Source organism: Neoarius graeffei, chromosome 18, assembly GCF_027579695.1.
Source record: "Neoarius graeffei isolate fNeoGra1 chromosome 18, fNeoGra1.pri, whole genome shotgun sequence".
Classification (NCBI taxonomy): domain Eukaryota; kingdom Metazoa; phylum Chordata; class Actinopteri; order Siluriformes; family Ariidae; genus Neoarius; species Neoarius graeffei.
Window position 1 is genome coordinate 64,923,224 of NC_083586.1, and position 21,440 is coordinate 64,944,663.

The window sequence follows — 21,440 nt, forward strand, 5'->3', positions numbered from 1 at the left end:
AAATGGTGATATTTCTAGACGTACTGAGGTAAAGTTTGGTGTTCCACAAGGTTCTGTCTTGGGTCCACTGCTTTTTTCTCTATACATGTTACCTCTGGGCGATATTATTCGTAAACATTGTATTAGTTTCCACTGTTATGCTGATGACACACAGTTGTATGTCTCTGCAAAACCTGATGAGAGACACCAGCTTAATAGAATTGAGGAATGTGTTAAGGACATTAGACACTGGATGCTTATTAATTTCCTTCTGCTTAACTCTGACAAGACTGAAGTACTTGTGCTAGGACCACATACAGCTAGAAGTAAGTTTTCTGATTACCCAGTGACTCTGGATGGCCTTTCTGTTTCTTCACGTGCAGCAGTAAAAGACCTCGGAGTGATTATTGACCCCAGTCTTTCATTCGAAACTCACATTGATAACATCACCCGGATAGCTTTCTTTCATCTCAGAAATATTGCAAAGATAAGAAATTTAATGTCATTGCATGATGCAGAAAAACTAGTCCATGCTTTCGTTACCTCCAGGTTGGATTATTGTAATGCCTTACTGTATGGATGTTCCAATAAGTGCATAAACAAGCTCCAGTTAGTTCAAAATGCAGCAGCAAGAGTCCTTACTAGAACTAGAAAATATGACCACATCACGCCTGTCTTATCCACACTGCATTGGCTCCCAATCAAATTTTGTATTGATTATAAAATACTACTATTGACCTTTAAAGCACTAAATGGTCTCGCACCACAGTACCTGAGTGAACTTCTGCTCCTCTATGACCCGCCACGCCTACTTAGATCAAAAGGTGCAGGCTATCTGCTGGTACCTCGTATAGTGAAGGCTACATCAGGGGGCAGAGCCTTTTCTTACAAAGCCCCACAGTTATGGAACAGCCTTCCAAGTAATGTTCGGGAATCAGACACAGTCTCAGCATTTAAGTCTAGGCTGAAAACATATCTGTTTAGTCAAGCCTTTTGTTAATGGTGTTTATGAGGTAAAGGAGTAGATCTGGAGGGTCCTCAGACAGAGTGTTTTGGTAAACTGGGATGTATGGATGCTGTCAGTCCCCACTCGCTTGCTCACTCGAGTTTGTTGACGGTGTAGTGGCTTGCTGCTTTATGTCCCGGGGCTCCCTCATGCCTGTGTTACCTTCTGGCTCTCTCCTTTTAGTTATGCTGTCATAGTTAGTTGCCAGAATCCCTGCTTGTACTCGGTGCAATATGTATACTGCTCCTACTTATTCAGGTGACATTGGGCATACCTAACAACCTGTGTTTTCTTTCCCTCCCCCCCACCCCAAATCTGTCCCTCTGAGTTACATGGAGTCAACAGGAAATCTTTTGGTGGAGAGGATGGAGACCTCGACTGGCTATCATAGCCTGCAGGGAATCGGCCGTCAGACATTCTGTCGCATGTCCCAGACCCGGTGAAATGTAACTGAATTGTCTTGGCCAGCCCTAAGGGTCCCATCTGCATCTCATCATTGCTGAGGAGTGTGCTCCCATCACCCAATCAAGCATCCAGCCAGAGCAGGTCATGATATTTTTTACCATATTAACATGCCATTGTTGTGTGTTATGCCTGATGTAAAGACTCTCGTCCCTGTGAGCCTACCACACAGATTTAATACTTGTCACTTTTAGGGCATACCTAACAACCTGTGTTTTCTTTCTCCCCCCCCCAGTCTGTCCCTCTGAGTTACATGTTGATCCTGGGATTGAGATGCTGGCCACTTCTGCCCCTCGGACCTGCTTGATCCATCCTGGTGCCCTGTGTCTGGTCGGAGTTTTATCGCACCGCTCCTGTGAAGGACGGCCCCATGAGGACAGTTGAGGGTTATACCTGTTAAAACTGTTAATATTATAGTCAGGCTGTCTGTTGTTGCCCAAATGAGGATGGGTTCCCTTTTGAGTCTGGTTCCTCTTGAGGTTTCTTCCTCATGTCGTCTGAGGGAGTTTTTCCTTGCCACCGTCGCCACAGGCTTGCTCATTGGGGATAGATTAGGGATAAAATTAGCTCATGTTTTAAGTCGTTCAAATTCTGTAAAGCTGCTTTGCGACAATGTTTATTGTTAAAAGCGCTATACAAATAAACTTGATTTGATTTGATTTTGATTTGAAAAAATTTAGTAAGAAAGATAAGACTTGTTCTGTCTAAACACCAGGTGGAGATGAGTCGAATGACATCAGTGTACATGACATGAAGTATTTCACACCACTGTAAAACTGATTAAGAATGTGACATGATGATCCAAACGCAGTTCACCTTCAAAATAAAAGTTAAATAAGCTTATCAAGGTTGGAGTGATAATTATGGAGATGAGTCATTGAAAAGGAACAAATTTTGTTTTGTACATAAAAAATGGAGATATTTGAAACGCTTGGTCATTCCCAACCACCTTCAGACACCACTTTGGCTTCACATCCTCAGACTGAGTGAAGAAGAAACCTTTATTTGTCACACTTCAAGCACAGTGAAATTCATCCTCTGCATTTAACCCATCTGAAGCAGTGAACATACACACCCAGAGCAGTGAGGGGAGCATTCAGGGGTTAGGTACCTTGCTCAAGGCCACCCCACGTTAACCTAACTGCGTGTCTTTGGACTGTGGGGGGAAACCAGAGCACCCGGAGAAAACCCACACAGACACGGGGAGAACATGCAAACTCCGCACAGAAAGGCCCTCACCAGCCACTGGGTTCAAACCCAGAACCTTCTTGCTGTGAAGCGACCGTGCTAACCACTACACCACCGTGCTGCCCGTGATGTGAAGAAAGCAGACGAACACATGTACTGCTTCAGAATCATAACAAATGAAGAGAAAAAAAGGTGGCTGGGTTTTCCTGGAGTTACACTCACTGTCACAGGTAAATATTACAAATCTTATTTTCTACATACCGTTACTCCAAAAAGTATTTGGACACTTACAGTTATATAACTTTAAAAAATAGATATAAATTTCACGATTATAGTTTTCACTGCATTAGAAAACAGCGTCGGACCAAAGAGGATTATTTTATAGAAAAATGAATACCGCAAGCACATTTTTCAAGCCAAACACTTCCCAAAAAATACACTTTTATGCTTAAATATATAAAAATAATCGACTAACAGTTTATATATAATTAGACGAAGTACTTCACTCAATAGCGGCTTCAGTAAAGATCACAGTTACATTCCAGGCATTTAGCAGACGCTCTTGTCCAGAGTGACGTACAACAAGTCCCTGTTGTACTTACAGCAGGGGGCAGCCTGGGGAGCAGTTGGGGGTTGGGCACCTTGCTCAAGGGCACTTCAGTCATGCCTGCTGGTCCAGGGAATCAGTCCAGCAACCTTTTGGTTCCAAAGCTGCTTCTCTAACCTTTAGGCCAGAGGTCACCAACCCGTCGATCGCGATTGACTGGTCGATCTCAGAGGCTTTCCAAGTCGATCTTGGGGGATGAGGAAAGAAATTGTAAGATTATACAGAAATACACTGCAGTATATCTGATTGGCGTTCATATTACATGTCTTCCAATAGGCCCACTACAGCTTTCCCCCTCTGTGTCGCAGGGTTCTTTTTTTTAACTCCTGCTGCTTACGTCTTACGTCTCTGAGCGTCGTCACCATGGTGATAGCCTCGCAATACAGTTCAGGGTTCTCCACGAGGGGTTTTAGAAGTGCGGGCCGCCCCCCTTTCTGTGATTCCCGCCCCCGTTTAATTTCTGCCACCCCTTTACAAAAGGAAGCATGATATTGCCTATAAAACCGTGAGGATATAACCTGGCTGTCAGTGTTACTGTAGCTCTTGAAGTGTTTCCACGGAGTGGTGGATCGGACTCGAGCCTCGCACAGGCCCGGCGCCATGGGGGGGGCGAAAGGGGGCGTCACCCCCTCGTGGCTACAGCCCCGCCCTCTCAATGGAGACTCAGATCGCTTAATTGTTTTCTTATGAAAATATAATGTATTATAGATGTATTAATAATTTGCTTTGTGTGCAAATAGTGTAAGAATATGTGTCGTTGACGTCACCCCCCATGCAGCGGGGGTGAAAATTCATCACTTCAGAGTGTTTTGTCCCCTACACGCCTAAACTGGGATCGCGGATTAAGTGGTTAGCATTGACTCGGTGCGAGTCAGGAAGGCTATTACTGGTGCAGCCGCAGGGTGTGTTGATTTTTTTTAAATTATGATTTTGGCCGCCGAGCCAAGAACCTTAGACTTGCATTGACATTTTGTTTTCATGCCACGGAGCTATTTGTATGTATTTTAAATGTAAAGGACTTGCCTGTAGGTTTGTGTGTGTTGTTTTATGTTTGGCATCTTTCCGGTTGTGACGTGTGTCTGTGAGAAAATTGGAGGGGAGGGTTAACAGGTGGGCACGGGTGTTGATAAAGCGCAACTGCCCTGGTAATATGTCGCATGATTTTCCCGTACTAAAGCAACCTTCGGGGCCGTAGTTTGGTTGGCGCAGTTAATTGTTTGAAACACGTTGTCAGACCGCCATCACTACTACACACTATATGAAAAATATTTGCCCCCTTGCGATTTCTAATTGTCCCCTTAGTAAACTGTTCCTGGCGCCGGGCCTGGCCTTGCATGAACCGCTCCGACGCGCTATAATGACACCAATCTATCACCAGCCAATCAGGAGACTTAATCAAACGCATCCCCCGCCCACCAATCTATCACCAGCCAATCAGGAGACTTAATCAAACGCATCCCCCACCCACTCGTGTCCACGTCTGAGACGTTGAATTTTCACAGAAGGAGGGAAGAAGTTGACTGAGGTAAGACTGTGTGATAAAGTAACGAACGAATAAGAGAGGAATTTCAACATATAGGGCTCAAGTTTGTTACTGTTAAATAAGCATTGCTTATACAGTAACGTTATGTTGTTACAACGCTGACCCACTTTTAACGTGCCGAGTACCGACTGTAGCCGCTAACAAATGCTAACAAATTGCTGTCAAGTTTTTCCTTTGTCGAGCTTTAAGCGTAAGGTCATGGATGTTCCTACTGCTTGTTCCTGCCGTAATATGATACGTGATATGAACCTAGGGCGGCACGGTGGTGTAGTGGTTAGCACTGTCGCCTCACAGCAAGAAGGTCCTGGGTTCGAGCCCCGGGGCCGGCGAGGGCCTTTCTGTGCGGAGTTTGCATGTTTTCCCCGTGTCCGTGTGGGTTTCCTCCGGGTGCTCTGGTTTCCCCCACAGTCCAAAGACATGCAGGTTAGGTTAACTGGTGACTCTAAATTGACTGTAGGTGTGAATGTGAGTGTGAATGGTTGTCTGTGTCTATGTGTCAGCCCTGTGATGACCTGGCGACTTGTCCAGGGTGTACCCTGCCTTTCGCCCGTAGTCAGCTGGGATAGGCTCCAGCTTGCCTGCGACCCTGTAGAACTTGGGTGGCCAACCCACGGCTCGCGAGCCGCATGCGGCTCTTTGGCCGGTGTCATGCGGCTCTTACGTTCATATCGAAGTTTGCGTGTTTTTTTTTTTAATGTGCGTGTGCGCTTTGCTTGAGTTCAGTATGGTATTTTTGTCAAATGCAGCTTCGCTTTGCTTGGGTATATTACGGTATTTTCAGGTCATGTCAAATGCGCATGTGCGTGTGATAATCGCTAAGTTTTTGGGCAAGGTGTATCTTGTGTCAAGTAGCCTCTCAAAATGGCAATGAAAAAATGCATAGCAAAACGAAAATATGAAGACGAACATAGGACATTTTTAACAGAGTGGGAGAGTTTATACTTTTTTGTTGAACGTAATGGCAAGCCATTCTGCCTTATATGTCAGTTGTCATTAGCTCATTTCAAAGCTTCCCGCCTCCCTGAATAAGCAAGGAGCCAGATATGCAACACTAATTGAAAACCTGCACGCAAGCTTTGTAACCCGGTTCCGTGATATACTGTACAACTGAAAAGGCCACAGGTTACGTTCCTCGTCGACCCATTCAATGCAGAGATGGACTGTTTGAAAGCCCTGCTTGTCACAGATGAGGCTGCGGCTGAGTTGGAGATGATCGATCTTCGTGAGGAAGACCAACTGAAACCTGTTTTGAGGGAAGGCACCATTGAGTTTTGGAAAAGTGTGCCATTGGAAAAATACCCGAATGTGAAACGGGCTGCGCTTAAGATACTGTCAATGTTTGGGTCAACATACGTCTGCGAGTCTGTGTTCTCTACCATGAAACACGTGAAGTCAAAGCATCGTTCTGTTCTGACTGAAACCCATGTGAAAGAACTGCTTCGAGTGGCAACGACGGAATACAAGGCAGATTTGAAGAGGATTGTTCAAGGCAAGGAATGTCAGAAGTCCCACTAAGCAACATGCATAGTAAGTGCACACAATATTGATTGCTGTAAATGACTGGCCTGTGGTATTAGTACTGACTGAAGGAGTAAATTTCTCTCATGTTGGCGTGTGACATTTACTATTAATCTGGCTGAGCAGAGGTGCGTGTGTGTCTGTGAGAGAGAGAGAGAGAGCGAGGGGGGGCGATGTTCATGTGCGGTCATGTGTATGGTGTGGCTTTTTTTTGGTAATGCCATAAGTCCCAGTAAGCAGCATGCATAGTAAGTGCACACAATGTTCATTGTTAAAAATGACTGGCCTCAGCCTGTGGTCTTAGTACTGTAGGAGTAAATATGTTGGTGTGTGACATTTACTATTAATCTGGCTGAGCAGAGGTGTGTGTGTGTGTGTGTGTGTGTGTGTGTGTGTGTGTGTGTGTGTGAGAGAGAGAGAGGAAGGGATGGGTGATGTTCGTGTGCCCATGTGTATGATGTGGCTCTTTGCGGTAATACAGTAAAAAATGTGGCTCTTGGTCTCCAACTAGTTGGCCACCCCTGCTGTAGAAGGATAAAGCGGCTAGAGATAATGAGATGAGATATGAACCTAACTATAAGGCACTCACTGACCGTGTTCAGTCACAGCCATCACATTGACTTGAGTTGCGTGATGAACTGTAACCTCTGTAGCATGACAGCAGTCATTGGTAGTAGCATCACTGCAAGTCCATATTTGTCTTTATTGTGTATGTATGGTTAAAGAAAATCAGTCCATGTTGAATTGAAGTTGTCATTTTGTCACTTAAGTTACAATTTGTGATATATCATCACTGTTGTGTTGTAATTTCAGTTGACAATTTCCATTTTATGTTTCTGTGAAATTAATTAATTTAGTGTTACAATACAAACAAGACAGTGCAACTGATGTTAACAGTTCAGCTTTCTCATTACAATATTATTAGTTGATATTAATAACAATCTGAGTCATTGGTGGTTCATTCATTCTGCTCACTACAGATATCGGCCTATATATTTTTTGTGTATAGTTAATTTCCATTGTATGTTGTACTGAAATTAAGTCATTTAGTCAGCTCTCACAAGAAATTAAAAAGTTGGACCAGGGTCTTAAATCTTATTCAGTTAAAATTAGGCTAAATAAAAAGCCTCAACTTGAAACAGTCTAGTCTGGATTTGTTTTTCTGTCAACGCTTCAAGGGGTAGATCTTGCTTGCCATCTAGGCAGAGGTTAGGGATCTCGGGCATAAAAAGGTTGGTGACCACTGCTTTAGGCCAAGGCTTCCCCAACATGGTTACAGTGTTGACATACTTTGTTGGGCAGAACTTCTTGACAATGCTTGTGACAAGATTCATGTCATGTACTATGGACTTGTACAGCCATCTAGTCACACTTTACATCACCCAGGGGCCTGCTGGCAGACTTATGCTGCATCCAAGAACCATCGACTTCTGAAACACACATGTTCACTTGATCAACTCCGAAAACAATAGAGATGCCAGCAGCAACATCTGTCATCTCACCTGCATGGCCTCTGAAATATGTTAACTTTACATTTATACACTTATTATTATTAGCTCACCTGGTCAACAGGTGATGAGTTTATGCCATTATGTGTTGTCCATCAGCTGGTGTCCGTATGGCATCATCCACATTTCACAAAAATCACTTCTCTCTCAATTCTTCACTGATTTTTATTCTTTTTGGCAGGAAGGTTGGTCTGCCTGGGGTGCATATAACTTCTACCCAAATTTGCATAATTGCAATTAATAATGAAGATATGGAGTAATTAAGCCCTAATGAGCAGTTTCCACACAAATCGCTTCTTCTCCCTCAATTCTTCACTGATTTTAATTCTTTCTGGCAGGAAGGTAGGGGTCCCTAGCATGCATTTAACTTCTACCCAGATTTGCTTCATTGCAATTATTAATGAAGTTATGGACTAATTAACCCTTAATGAGCAGTTCAACAAAAATCACTTCTTCTCGGTCAATTCCTCGCTGTTTTGAATTCTTTCTGGCAAATAGGTCAGTATTCCTAGGGTGGATATAGCTGCTATATAAAGCTTGTATATTGCTTGCAATATTTATTGCACAAGATGTCCCACTTTAGATCATTCCTTCTGGACCAGAGGGGGCCGGAGTGAGCTACAGTACGTTGTCCCTGATGGTTTTATAACGCTTATTTAGATTTTTATTATCATAATTATTTCTAATTATTTATTATTATATTCAAATTATGTTATATTGTTGAATTATTTATAGCCAATGTCTGGGCCTGAAATCAGCCAGTTTCTGCTGTGGTAGAAGTTTCTCAAAGTTCGTCCACACTAGAGCATTGACAACCTGCTAATTTCTAAAAATTTTGCATCCATGGATGCTCTAGAGGGATTAAGTCACAGTTTTGGGAAATATTGTTTCAAAATGCAGGTGGTACATTGGATCCTAATCCTGCTGAAAAAATCCATTTCTGTATCTTGAATAATTTCTTCACAGATTTCTGCAAGTTTTCATCCAAAATGCCTTGTACACCTCTGAGATCTTAATGCCATCAATGTGAACATGAGTTGCCCAACAGCACTGTAGGAGACACAGCCTCAGCCTCCTGTGTGTATTATAGTGCCCTCGTGCTCTAGTGTGGTTTGGTTAGATCTCTTCTGCAAGCTGTTTCCTCACAAACCCTCTACCATCAGATCCCTCCAGGTTACATTTGGAGTCAGCTGAAAATAAGACAGTTCTGAGAAGCTGCTGTGTTTCTGTTCATGTTCTTTTGCACAGTTCACCCTTGCTTTTCTAATTCTTGAGGTTGATCAGTGGTTTCTGCTGCATTACCCTCCCTCTGTATCTGGGCTCGTTGATCCAGTTTTGAATAGTTTGTGTCGTAAAGTTGTATCTCTATCATTAATGTCTGAAGAAATCTTTGCTGCTGTTTCTCATTTTTCTTGATTTTACTCAGTTACCCTGCTCAGTCTGCTGGTGGTCTTTCTGGGTCTGTCTGTCTGTTGTCATTTGTATGTCCTTCAGCTTTGAACTTTAAGCTGTTCCCAAGCTAATTTATCATGCACAATTTATAATTTATAATCCATAAACAGAGATGGTTCAGAAAATACAATCCATGAGAGAAATATCCACAAAGACAGAAGTAAGTCCACTTAGGAAAAGTAATAAAATCAAAGTAACCTACAAGGAAGGTGGTTTGAGCAGACTCCACCACAGGAACTAAACAACACCCAGGAAGATCACGACTGAATACTGAGGCCTGTCTCAGCTCAGTTTAAATCCCCAGCAAACACGTCATGTGACCACCAGATGAATCCGTTCTTGAAGCTCAGCTAAAAGTGTTCCAGAAGACTGTTTCCACCTAGTGGTGACCACCAGGAACTGTGTGAGGTCTGAAATCTCATCTCATTATTTCTAGACGCTTTATCCTGTTCTACAGGGTCGCAGGCAAGCTGGAGCCTATCCCAGCTGACTACGGGCGAAAGGCGGGGTACACCCTGGACAAGTCGCCAGGTCATCACAGGGCTGACACATAGACACAGACAACCATTCACACCTCACATTCACACCTACGGTCAATTTAGAGTCACCAGTTAACCTAACCTGCATGTCTTTGGACTGTGGGGGAAACCGGAGCACCCGGAGGAAACCCACGCGGACACGGGGAGAACATGCAAACTCCGCACAGAAAGGCCCTCGCCGGACACAGGGCTCGAACCCGGACCTTCTTGCTGTGAGGCGAGAGCGCTAACCACTACACCACCGTGCCACCCTAGGTCTGAAATCTTTAATTTGAAATATAATTTCATTTGAGATGCTGATTAATAATTCAGTGAAGTGACATATGTTTGTAAGTGTGGCTTCCAAGTTCAAGTACTTTTTAGGGCCACTGTCTGTCCCTCAGGCCATAATCTGTCTTTATACACAGGACTGTCAGAGTTATCTAAAAGAAAAAAAAAAAAACTCTAACATCTTTCAGGATTGGTTGTTTGTTTATTTATTTATTTATTTATTTATTTTAAACCTGATTAATGAGAGTCACCAAAACATTCATACTCTGTCAATGTTTTTATGTCAAAGTACAAAGTGTTTTCTCTCACCTGATCAATGAGGGGTTGATATAAAATGACTCACCTCCAGAGTGAAGGTTATTAACACTGAAAATAATTGTGAAAAGAATATCATTAGACTGAAAAACACTTTGAGAGAGAGCAGAGTTTTAAAAGTAGATGCTCTACAGGCTTCAGGACAGCTTTCCTGATTGAATGTTTCTCTCGTTGTTTCAGATCTTCAGGTGATCGTTCCAAAAAAAGTGACAGAGGGACAGTCGGCTGTTCTGACCTGTAAAACCACCTGCAGTCTGACTGATCCAACATTCATCTGGTACAAAAACAGTCAGGATTTAACCACAAAGCCCACCAGGGGCAATGAAGTTCACCTGCAGCGGGTCAGCAGTGAGGATGCAGGCAGTTATAGCTGTGCTGTAAGAGGATATGAACATCTCCCCTCTCCTGCTCAAACCCTCAGCGTCAGATGTGAGCTTTATTCACTTTCTTCTTATATACTGTCAAAATAAAAAGGTCATAAATTACTTCATATTTACGGGAATGAAGGAAAAAGTCCTGGTGTAAGTAAAGAAAGTGAAAAAGACATTGACTGTGACCTTGAACTACCTTCATTGTCCTTGTAATGTTACAACATAAAAATTGTTTCTTATATTAGCAAATAATTGCAAATAACTTGAAGCATTTATGGATCACAAATCTATACAGAATCCCATCTTGACCATGAAAAGAGAAAAATACAAGCACATGCAGGATTGATTAAAAGGTGTCCCAGAATTATCACAGGATAAAAAGATGATCAGAATTATGACTGTATAACGGCAGTGAAGTGGGTTTTATATTCAGTGGGAACGACACATAATGAGATGAGCTGAAAAATGTAGTCAAGAACTGATGAAAGGAAAAAAAAAACACTCGGCTTATGACCATGAACTGCTTTCTTCACTCTTATCATGGAACTCTTTAGATCCTCCAAAGAACGTCTCAGTGTCCATCAGACCCTCTGGTGAGATAGTGGAGGGAAGTTCAGTGACTCTGACCTGCAGCAGTGACGCGAACCCTCCTGTGGAGAACTACACCTGGTTCAAGGGGGCAACATCAGTAGGAAAAGGAAAGACCTACACCATCTCCACTATCAGCTCTGAGGACAGTGGAGAGTACAAGTGCAAGTGCAGGAATGAACTCGGAGATCAGGACTCCATCAGTGTAACTCTGAATGTTCTGTGTAAGTTAAAGCTGAAGATCTTCTCACAGACAATAACAGAAAACAATATCATAGATTTACTTTAAAGTTTATCTTTCTGTCCATTTTAGATCCTCCAAAGAACGTCTCAGTGTCCATCAGACCCTCTGGTGGGATAATGGAGGGAAGTTCAGTGACTCTGACCTGCAGCAGTGATGCGAACCCACCTGTGGAGAACTACACCTGGTTTAAGGAGAACGAATCCTCACCTGTAGGATCTGGACAGAGTTACAGAGCTCTTCAGAGTGGACAGTACTCCTGTGAGGCTCAGAATAAACACGGCTCTGAGAGATCTGCTGCAGTGTCCGTCATTTTCAAAGGTGAGAGCGATGGTGTAAATCTATAAATCTGAATGAGGCTGATAAATATTCAACACTGATTCATGATCACATCATTATCTACACAGGGTTTCAGAACATAGTTGTGTATGCAGGAGTTGGGGTTGTTGTGTTTGTGTGTGTTTTCTTCATCGTCATCTTCTGGTTTCTAAGGCAAGAAAATATGGATTTTTTTCACCTCAATATCAAAAATAGAGTGAGGTTATAGTCATAAGTTTTACAGAATTTTCTGCTGTACAGCTCTGTGTGTTTGAATGTTTGTCCAGTAAACACTCCTGTTTTTAACTGACCAAGGTTGATGTAAACTCTTTGGTCACTGGTTTGTGCACCTTCACTCTCACCATCAGATATCCCTGCTGAACATCTCATTCCAGATTTATTCTCATTGTTACTGTTATAATAAGGCTTTCCACTAGATTTTGGGGCGTGGCTGTGGGGATTTATATTCATTCAATTCAGTGACAAGAGCATTAGTGAGATCAGACTCTGATGTTGGGATGTTGAGGCTCCAGTTCCAGTTCATCCCAAAGGTGTTCAGTAGGGTTGAGTTCAGTCAGGGCTCTGTGCAGGACACTCGAGTTCTTCACTCCAACCTTCACACACCACATCTACATGGTGCTCGCTTTGTGCTCAGGGGCATCATCATGCTGGAACAGGTTTGGACCTGAACATTCTGTACAGTTGTGAGCTTCCAACATTGTGCTTAGAGTTTCAGGAAGCACCACATGTGGGTGTGATGGTCAGGGGTGGTCCGGTATCTTTAGTGTTTACTGTAACATGACTTATTGATTTATTATTTCATTTTACAGGAAAAAGAAGAGAATTGGTTCAACAGCAGACCGAAGTTTAAAACAGGTAAATAAATGTCCAGATAATTGCTGAGAAGTGTGTTTAGATAGCTAGAAGTTTAGTGTCATTGTAATTCACAAGTAGAGGACAATGAAATTGGTTGGCTGTCCTTTTCTGGTGCACATAATGTAAAATTTAATTAATCGATCAATATTACGATACACATTTCAAAAAAAAAAAATCAAGAGATATTTCACATTTTAGGTGTTCATGCTATTTGTGTGTCCATGTTCAGTGCTGTTATGGCTTTGGCATAAAAACTAGTTTTCAGTCTGTTAGTTCTTGTTTTTCTTGCCCTGAAACACCTTCCAGAAGGCAATGGTTTGAATAGATGATGTCTGGGATGTGATGGGTCCTTGAGGATGCTGTGAACTTTTCTGAAGCTGTGTCTTATGTACATATCCTCCAGGGAGTTTAGGGAGCAGCCAATATTTTTTTCAGCTATGGAAATGACCCTCTGGAGTGCTTTCTTCTGTGCTGCTGAGAAACTGGTGAACCAAGCAGAGATGCAGTATCTCGGTGCACTTTCAACTGAACACTGGTAGAAGGACACCCACAGTTTGTCAGCCAGGTTGTCTTTTTCTGAGTATCTTCAAGAAATGGAGATACTGCTATGCCTTCTTTCCCAGTGCTGTGGTGTTGGTGTTCCAGGACAGATCATCATCCACATGTATGCCCAGGAACCTGAAGTCCGAAACCCTCTCCATGCGGACTCCATTGATGTACAGAGGATGCAGATCAAACTTTTTCCTTCTGTAGTCGATGATCAGAGCTTTGGTTTTGGAGGTGTTCAGGACCAAGTTATTCTGTGTGCACTACACTGGCAGCCTCTGGACCTCATCTCTGTATGCCACCTCATCTTCTCCAGAGATGAGCCCCACCATGGTTGTATGATCCACAAATATAATAATGGCATTACTCGGATGTGTGGGTTTGCAGTCGTGCGTGTAGAGATTGTAGAGCAAGGCGCTGAGCACACAACCCTGTGGAGAGCCAGTACTGAGACTGAGGGCGGTGTAGAGATGGGGGCCTACTCTGATTCTCTGAGAGCAATCTGTCAGTAAGTCTCTGATCCAGTAGCAGATGGTGTGTGGCAGTCCTAAGTCCAGTAATTTGTTGACCAGTCTGCTTGTGATGATCGTGTTGAAGGCAGAGCTAAAGTCTATGAAGAACAGCCTTGCACAGCTCCCCTGATGTTCCAGATGGGTTAAGACTGTGTGAAGAGCTGTGACATAGGCATCTTCTATCGATCTATTAGCTCTGTATGCAAACTGGTGGGAGTCCAATGTGGGTGGGAGCCTGGAAATGATGTGATGTCTGACCAGTTTCTCAAAACACTTCATGACCTCTGGTGTGAGTGCCACTGGACCGTCATCATTAAGGCCGCTGATGGTGGGGTTTTTTGGCAACGGGATGATTGTAGCAGCTTTCAGGCAGGGTGGGATCATGGACTGAGACAGGGACAGCTTGAAGATTTTTGTGAAGACCCCAGTGAGTTGGTCTGCACAATCCTTCAGCACCCTCCCTGACACTCCATCAGGTCCCGTAGCTTTCCTTGGGTTCACCACCCTCAGTGTGCGCCTTACCTCATGTTCCTGCATTGTGAGGATATGGCTTCTGTGGGCTGGTGGGTGGGATGTAGCTGCCTCTGGTGCCTTCACCTCAAAGCAGGCAAAGAAACAGTTCCGTTTCTCAGCCAGCATGGCATCTCCATCAGCAGCTGTGGTATTACTGGACTGTGTTGAAGTCCCTGCCACACCTGCCACATGTTGGGACTGTAGAAGTTGTCCTCACGCTTCCTTTTATAAGCTGCCTTGGCTGCTTTGATGCCGCTTCTCAAGTTGGCTCTGGCAGCACCAACCTGTGCCCCATCACCAGACCTGAAAGTGGTGTTCCTACCCCTCAGCAGGATCTGAACTTCTTTTGTCATGTCATTTGTACTGTCATTTAAACACTTGAGCTCATCTGAGCTTACATTTGAGATTCTTGTCAGCAATAAAAGTCAAGAATGAGTGTTGCGTGTTTGTAACATTTAGATTAGATTAGATTAGATTTGACTTTATTGTCATTGCACATGTCACAGGTACAAGGCAACGGAATGCAGATTGCATCTAACCAGAAGTGCGAAGTAAATAAGTGTAATATACATAAATATAAATATAAATGTACAAGAATTACCAGGTATGGAATGGTATAATGATATAATAGAAATTTACAGTGTGTTCAAAATGTGCAATATGAACAAACTGTAGTGCAATGGTATGATACATTGATATTTGGAAGATATACAGAACACGGTATGAATAAACAGTAGTGCAAATAGTGATAGTGCAATGAAGTCAGTTCAAGTCAATTCAGTTTGTTGGGGGGGGGGTTGTTGAGTGTCTGGGGGGGCTTTGGGGGGTGGAGTTCAGCAGTGAGACAGCTGAAGGAAAAAAAAACTGTTCCTGAACCTGATGGTTTCGGTCCGAAGGCTCCTGTAGCACCTTCCAGAGGGCAGCAGAGTGAACAGTTTGTGTGCTGGAAGGCAGGAGTCTTTGATGATGTTTATGGCTCTCCTGAGACATCGCTTCTTGTAGACATCTTCAATAGCAGGAAGCGAGGCTCCCACAACACACTGGGTGAACTTCACCACCCTCTGCAGTGCCTTCTGGTCCGAGACAGAGCAGTTGATGAATAATATGGAATTATCATCATAAGCAGCAGATGAATAAATTACATTTTTCAATTGATCCAATTAGGATCAAGGTCACATCAAGGTCAAATGTCAAATATGTTTATCGATGCACTAGTGTCAGAGAAGCTGTTATAGAAAATTAATCAACACCTTCTGACCAATCAGAATCAAGGATTCAACAGAGCTGTGATGTAGATGTTCAGCATTTTCACCCTTCGGTCTCTGTGCATCTCCCTCAGGATGATATTCACGGCAATGTTGCAGTGACAAAGCCAATCAACACCATATCTGATTCAGCTTCAGCCAATCAAGACGAAGTTCTGTATGCCAGTGTGGTACGCCAGAGAACCGCTGACCCCGGGAACGCTGAGAGTTCTGCTGTAAAAGCTACTGTCTCTGAGGAAGAAGAGGTTCAGGACGCTAGTCTTCGATTTCCTCGCACCGGTGCTGATGACAGGTGAGAGGATCAGGTCTGTTTCCTCCACTCTAACAGAGCTGGATATGATCTTCTGCTGGATCTGAGTGTGATCATTTCCTCTCTTTCTGTAGGCCTTCCAATGCTGAGGATCCCACTGTGATCTACAGCAGTGTGAAATAAACAACATTCAGCCATTTATTCAACCTCACCACAACTTCCACCTGCTCAGTGGAAAGCTTCAGGAAACTCTCCAGATGGACACAGTCACAGGATCCTTATTTTTCGAAACTTACTGATGTATTGATGTGTATATCATGTTTTCCAATGTATACCAACTTTAAACTTCACAACTGGAGAACACTGGATAACTAGGAAAAAAATTATATCTCGATGAAACTGTCAGCTCCCATTCACATTTGGAATATTTAAAGAACTGTTTTTATGCAACTTTTTTTAAACGTGTTAGCTTCATGAGATAAATATAAATGTAGATGACTCGCTTATGGATCATAGATGACATCTTTTGTTTGCTCTCTCAGAGAATGTGAAGCTCAAAAAGAGCGAGTTTAACCACAGTGTTGGTTCTGTTCTACTGGAGTGAACTTCAAAAAATTATCCTTAGCAGCAAGCTAGCTGGCTAACATTAGCAATAACTAATGTTGATTATATTTATACCTTCTCAATACTATACTGTCTGTATATTAACTTATCTGAAGCCAGTACTGTTATAAACTCATTTATAATTTATCATTTAACCCTCTGGGGTCGAGAGCTTCTCCGGTGAAGCTCGGCAGGTTTGGAATGAGTAGGTCATGTATTTAGATAAATATCTTCAAGGTTTTTGTTTTTTTTTGTCATACAAGCATGAGAAACATATTGACAGAAACTTTATACTTTACACTTTCCTGTGTGCCCACTGCCAAAAAAATGATAGTTTTTAAATTACCTAAATTCAATGAAACATAAAATTGTCACCTTCCTCAGTCACACCAGAGTCGGAGCACTGAGCGCGCAATTACACGTTCATAAAAGATAAACATTCACAGGGTAATGGCATGATAATCATTTTCACTCTTTCGGTTTCGATTGGTTTTCTCTTTTGTGGTGGGAACGCCCACCATGAACAGAATAAAATCTGTCTGACATAGTTCAGGCTATTTGGAGGTAAAACTTGTTGAGATGGCACGCGGATTTTATGCACTTTGGATGATTCAGGACAGCGATTCAATTCATTATTCAATTCATGATTCAGGACAGTGATTCAATTTCAGGACAGTGAATTAATTTATGATTCAACTCATATTTCAGGACAATGATTCAATTCAATCTTGAGAACTGCGACACTGATGATGAACGGTGCCTTTTTTTAAAACTATGACTCCATCCCAGCACAGATCAACTCGAGTAACTGGAATTTTTCTTCTGTTTCTGATGAGCAGTTTGGTTGATATGCGGGCGCTGTAGTGCATATGCAGGAGAAATGACTGAGCAGGGCTTTTTTCCAGATTTAAAAGTATTTTCCTCAAAAAATAGTTAATTTTGCTCTATTTTGAGTTTAGAGAGTAAAATTTGGAGTTGGAGTTGGAGCAATATTGCAGAGTAATTGTGTAACAGAGTAACAGAGTTGACTGTGGCTCTGAACTGAGTAAAACAGTACAAGAGTTAATTTCAAGACACACTGAATAGAGTCAAATACCAAAATGAAGTCAAATACCAAAATTAAGTCAGAGACCAGATAAATGAAGGTGTTGTATAAATCAGTTTTAGAACTGTGTTGGAATGTGTGAAAAAGCATGACCTTACCCATTGGGACTTGACCTGATGGGATTAAGAGTTAACCTGATGGGATGAAGAGTTGGCAGTGTTTTCACTCTTCTCATTGAATGGAATGGATTTTTTTTAAACTTCTCATTGAATACCCCTCCCACTGCCAACCCTTTATCCCAAAACTTCCATCTATCCATTATCTGTAGCCGATGATCCTGTTCTACAGGGTTGCAGGAAAGCTGGAGCCTATCCCAGCTGACTACGGGCGAGAGGTGGGGTTCACCCTGGACAAGTCTATCCCAAAACAATCGGAGATAATTTTTTGACGGCCAGTTAATTGTGCAAATCAAAGGAGCAGATTTAAGTTTTTGTGCTTGATCCATTCCTCAGACTGAACAGAATCACCTCAAGTGACCAAAATGGTTTGACACAATGGATAAGATCATGTTTGTTTTTTTTTCACACTGTTAGGACTGGGACTGTTTTGGCCTCTAGAGGCCGCTGTTATTTCCTTTTCTGGTCATGTTTGTTTTGGCCTCTAGAGGTCACCACTGTGTTCTGTGTTTTGTTTTTGTCTTATTGCCTGTTTCCTGCCCCACCCTGTCCTTAATTAGTTTGTGTATTTATACCCCTGAGTTCAGTCCTCTTGTCACGGAGTCTTTGTGCTGTTATGTTTAGCTCCAGTTTCCTCTGTACCGTGTTCCTTGTCTTTTTGGTTTTGCACTTTGCTTTTCTTTTTGAACCTAGTATTTACTGTGTTTTTGGATCTTCTGAGCATTGGTATTTTTGCCTTTTCTTTTCTGTTTTTTTGGCTTTTGTTTTGTACTTTGGATATTTCTTATTCCCTTCATCTTCTGAGTGTTTTGGATAATTTTCGTTGGACTGTATATATTGTAAATAAACCTTTTGATACTTTTCTACTTCCACCTCACGCCTCTGCATTTGAGTCATCCCCCTGGTGGCCTAGTGGGGGTTTGCTGGATTATCACACCAGCGAACCAGGTTCGAATCCCAGCAAAACCCTAACAGAAAGACTCCGTCATGACAGACTCAGCAGAGGCTGCTTCAACTGTCTACCAGGCCAACCTTCAGGGAATTATGGCAGCTTTGACATGCTTCGGAGCGACCATGGACGCTCATGGACGTACGCTCACCAGCCAATGTGAGGACCTTGCTTGCCACGAGGAACTGCTTCAGCAAATTGGGAAAACCCTGGCACAGCTGACACCTCTGCCTGCATCTCCTCATCCTGATCCCGCTCCAGTGCCTCCTTCAGTGTAGGAGCTCCAGCCTACCACCTACACTACGGATCGCCGCAAGATTGCCTTGTTAGCTGGTAAGGCATGAGCTTGGGCAACGGCCATCTGGCAAAGACAGGGACCTGAGTGTTCTGACTTCAAGCTATTTACGGAGGAGATGCTTCGGGTTTTCGATCAGGCAGACATCAGTAAAGATGCAGCCAGGAAGCTCATGTCTGTCCGACAAGAGGGAAGCGTTGCAGACTACGCCATCTCATTCCGGACCCTTGCAGCAGTAAGTGGATGGAACAAGACTGCCCTGGTGTCAGCCTTCCACCATGGTCTGTCTGACCCCATCAAAGATGGTCTGTCTTCTATCGGATGCCCAAGTGACCTCGAAACTCTGATCTCACATTCTACTCGCCTTGACAACAGGATGAGAGAACGCCACCAAGTCCTGAGCCTCCCTGCCTCTACCTGGAGCCCGTCTACCTCCTCCAGTGACTGTCCAGAGCCCATGCAAGTTGGCCGTACTCGTCTCTCCGTAGCCGAGAGGGAGCGCAGAAGGAGGGACAAGTGCTGCATCTACTGTGGCAAGCCTGGTCACTTCTGAGCATCATGTCCCGAGCTCTTGGGAAAAGGACCACCCCGTCCAGCCGAGGGAGGGTTGTGACAGGGCCTACCCTCTCTCCTGGACTCCCTGGCCAAGGAATCTACATCCTGGTCTCCATCTCCTGGGGTGAGTCTGTCCACTCTTGTCAAGCCTTGTTAGACTCAGGGGCGGCTGGAAACTTTATGGATATCCACTTCGCCCAAAGCATCAATGTCCCGACTGCGCCTCTTGAAGTCCCACTGTCTGTGTCTGCCCTCGATGGCCAAGCGTTAGGTGATGGAAGAGTCACCCAAGTTACTTCTCCAGTCTTCCTCCAGTCTCAAGGTCACAAGGAAGAAATATCCCTGCACCTGATTCCTTCACCTGAGTGCCCAGTTATTCTAGGTCTTCCTTGGCGTACCCGCCACAACCTTCGTATAGACTGGGTCACTAGCCAGGTTGTGGAGTGGGGTCCTGCTTGCTATGCCTCGTCTGGTCTCTAGCTCTCCTGTGTCTCCTGCCGAGCCTCCCGATCTCACCAAGTTATCTCAAGTTCCCACAGAGTACTGGGATCTCAAGGAAGTTTTCAGTAAGAGCAGGGCCGCCATTCTCCCTCCGCACCGTGCCTACAACTGTGCCATCGACTTGCTCCCTGGGACTACCCCTCCTCATGGCAGACTGTTTTCCCTCTCTCAGCCAGAACGCAAGGCCATGGAGGAGTACATCAAGGAGGCCTTGGCCTCTGGGTTCATTCGACCCTCCACTTCACCCGCTGGTGCCGGCTTCTTCTTTGTCGGCTAGAAGGATGGGGGGCTCCGGCCATGTATTGATTATAGGCGCCTGAACAAGATCACCATGCGCAACCGCTATCCCCTTCCGCTGATGTCCACAGCATTCGACCTGCTCCAAGGCGCCACCATCTTCACCAAGTTGGACTTACAGAACGCATACCATCTCGTCCATATCCGACAGGGAGACGAGTGGAAGACCGCCTTTAACGCCCCATCAGGGCACTACGAGTACCAGGTCATGCCCTTCAGACTCACCAATGCACCAGCTGTTTTTCAGGCCCTTATCAACGACATCTTGAGGGATATGATTAATCAATACATTTTTGTCTACCTCAACGACATCCTGATATTCTCGAAGACCTTACAGGAGCACCGCCACCATGTCCGCCAAGTCCTCCAGAGACTTTTACGGAATAATCTGTTTGCTAAAGCCCAGAAATGCGAGTTTCATGTCCCCGAGGTCTCCTTCCTGGGATTTATCATACGAACGGGGCAACTCCAAATGGACCCAGCCAAGACCCTGGCCATCCGGGACTGGCCTACTCCCAAGTCCGTTAAGGAGGTTCAGCGGTTCTTAGGATTCGCTAACTTCTACCGCAAGTTCATCAGGAACTTCAGCTCCGTAGCAGCACCTATGTTGGACCTCACCAAAAGGACTGGTGGTTCCTATGTCTGGTCCCCTCAGGTGGAAAAGGCATTTAATGACCTCAAACACCGCTTTTGCACGGCACCTATTCTGGTTCTCCCGGACACCTCCCAACCATTCATCGTGGAGGTGGACGCCTCGGACAGTGGTGTCGGCGCGGTGCTCTCTCAACGCTCGGAAGGGAAGCTGCACCCCTGCGCTTACTTCTCCCACCGCCTGAGCCCTGCGGAGTCCCGCTATGATGTGGGGGATCGGGAACTGCTAGCGATTAAATGGGCCCTTGAGGAGTGGAGGCACTGGCTGGAGGGAGCGCAACATCCATTCCTGGTGTGGATGGACCATAAGAACCTGGAGTACCTCCAGCAAGCCAAGAGGCTGAACCCACGACAGGCTAGGTGGGCTTTGTTTTTCAGCCGTTTCAATTTCACCCTATCATACCGCCCGGCTCTAAGAACACCAAACTGGACGCGCTCTCCAGGCTGTTCTCACCCAACAACAGGGAGAGTGAAGTTGGGCCTATCATCCCTGTATCCCGG

The 21,440-nt window shown here is 44.2% G+C and overlaps 1 protein-coding gene across 1 annotated transcript in view; it reads left to right on the forward strand.

Moving 5' to 3' along the window:
- Positions 1-2,750: 2,750 nt before the first annotated feature.
- LOC132865823 (B-cell receptor CD22-like) overlaps positions 2,751-21,440 on the forward strand; it is a gene marked incomplete at its 5' end in the record, with an annotated part of 55,855 nt that continues 37,165 nt past the window's right edge. The window contains 4 exons of the mRNA XM_060898321.1: positions 2,751-2,865; positions 10,568-10,816; positions 11,313-11,570; positions 11,660-11,895. Of these exons, the coding sequence (XP_060754304.1) occupies positions 2,751-2,865; positions 10,568-10,816; positions 11,313-11,570; positions 11,660-11,895 (858 nt within the window). The remainder of the gene's footprint in view (positions 2,866-10,567; positions 10,817-11,312; positions 11,571-11,659; positions 11,896-21,440) is intronic.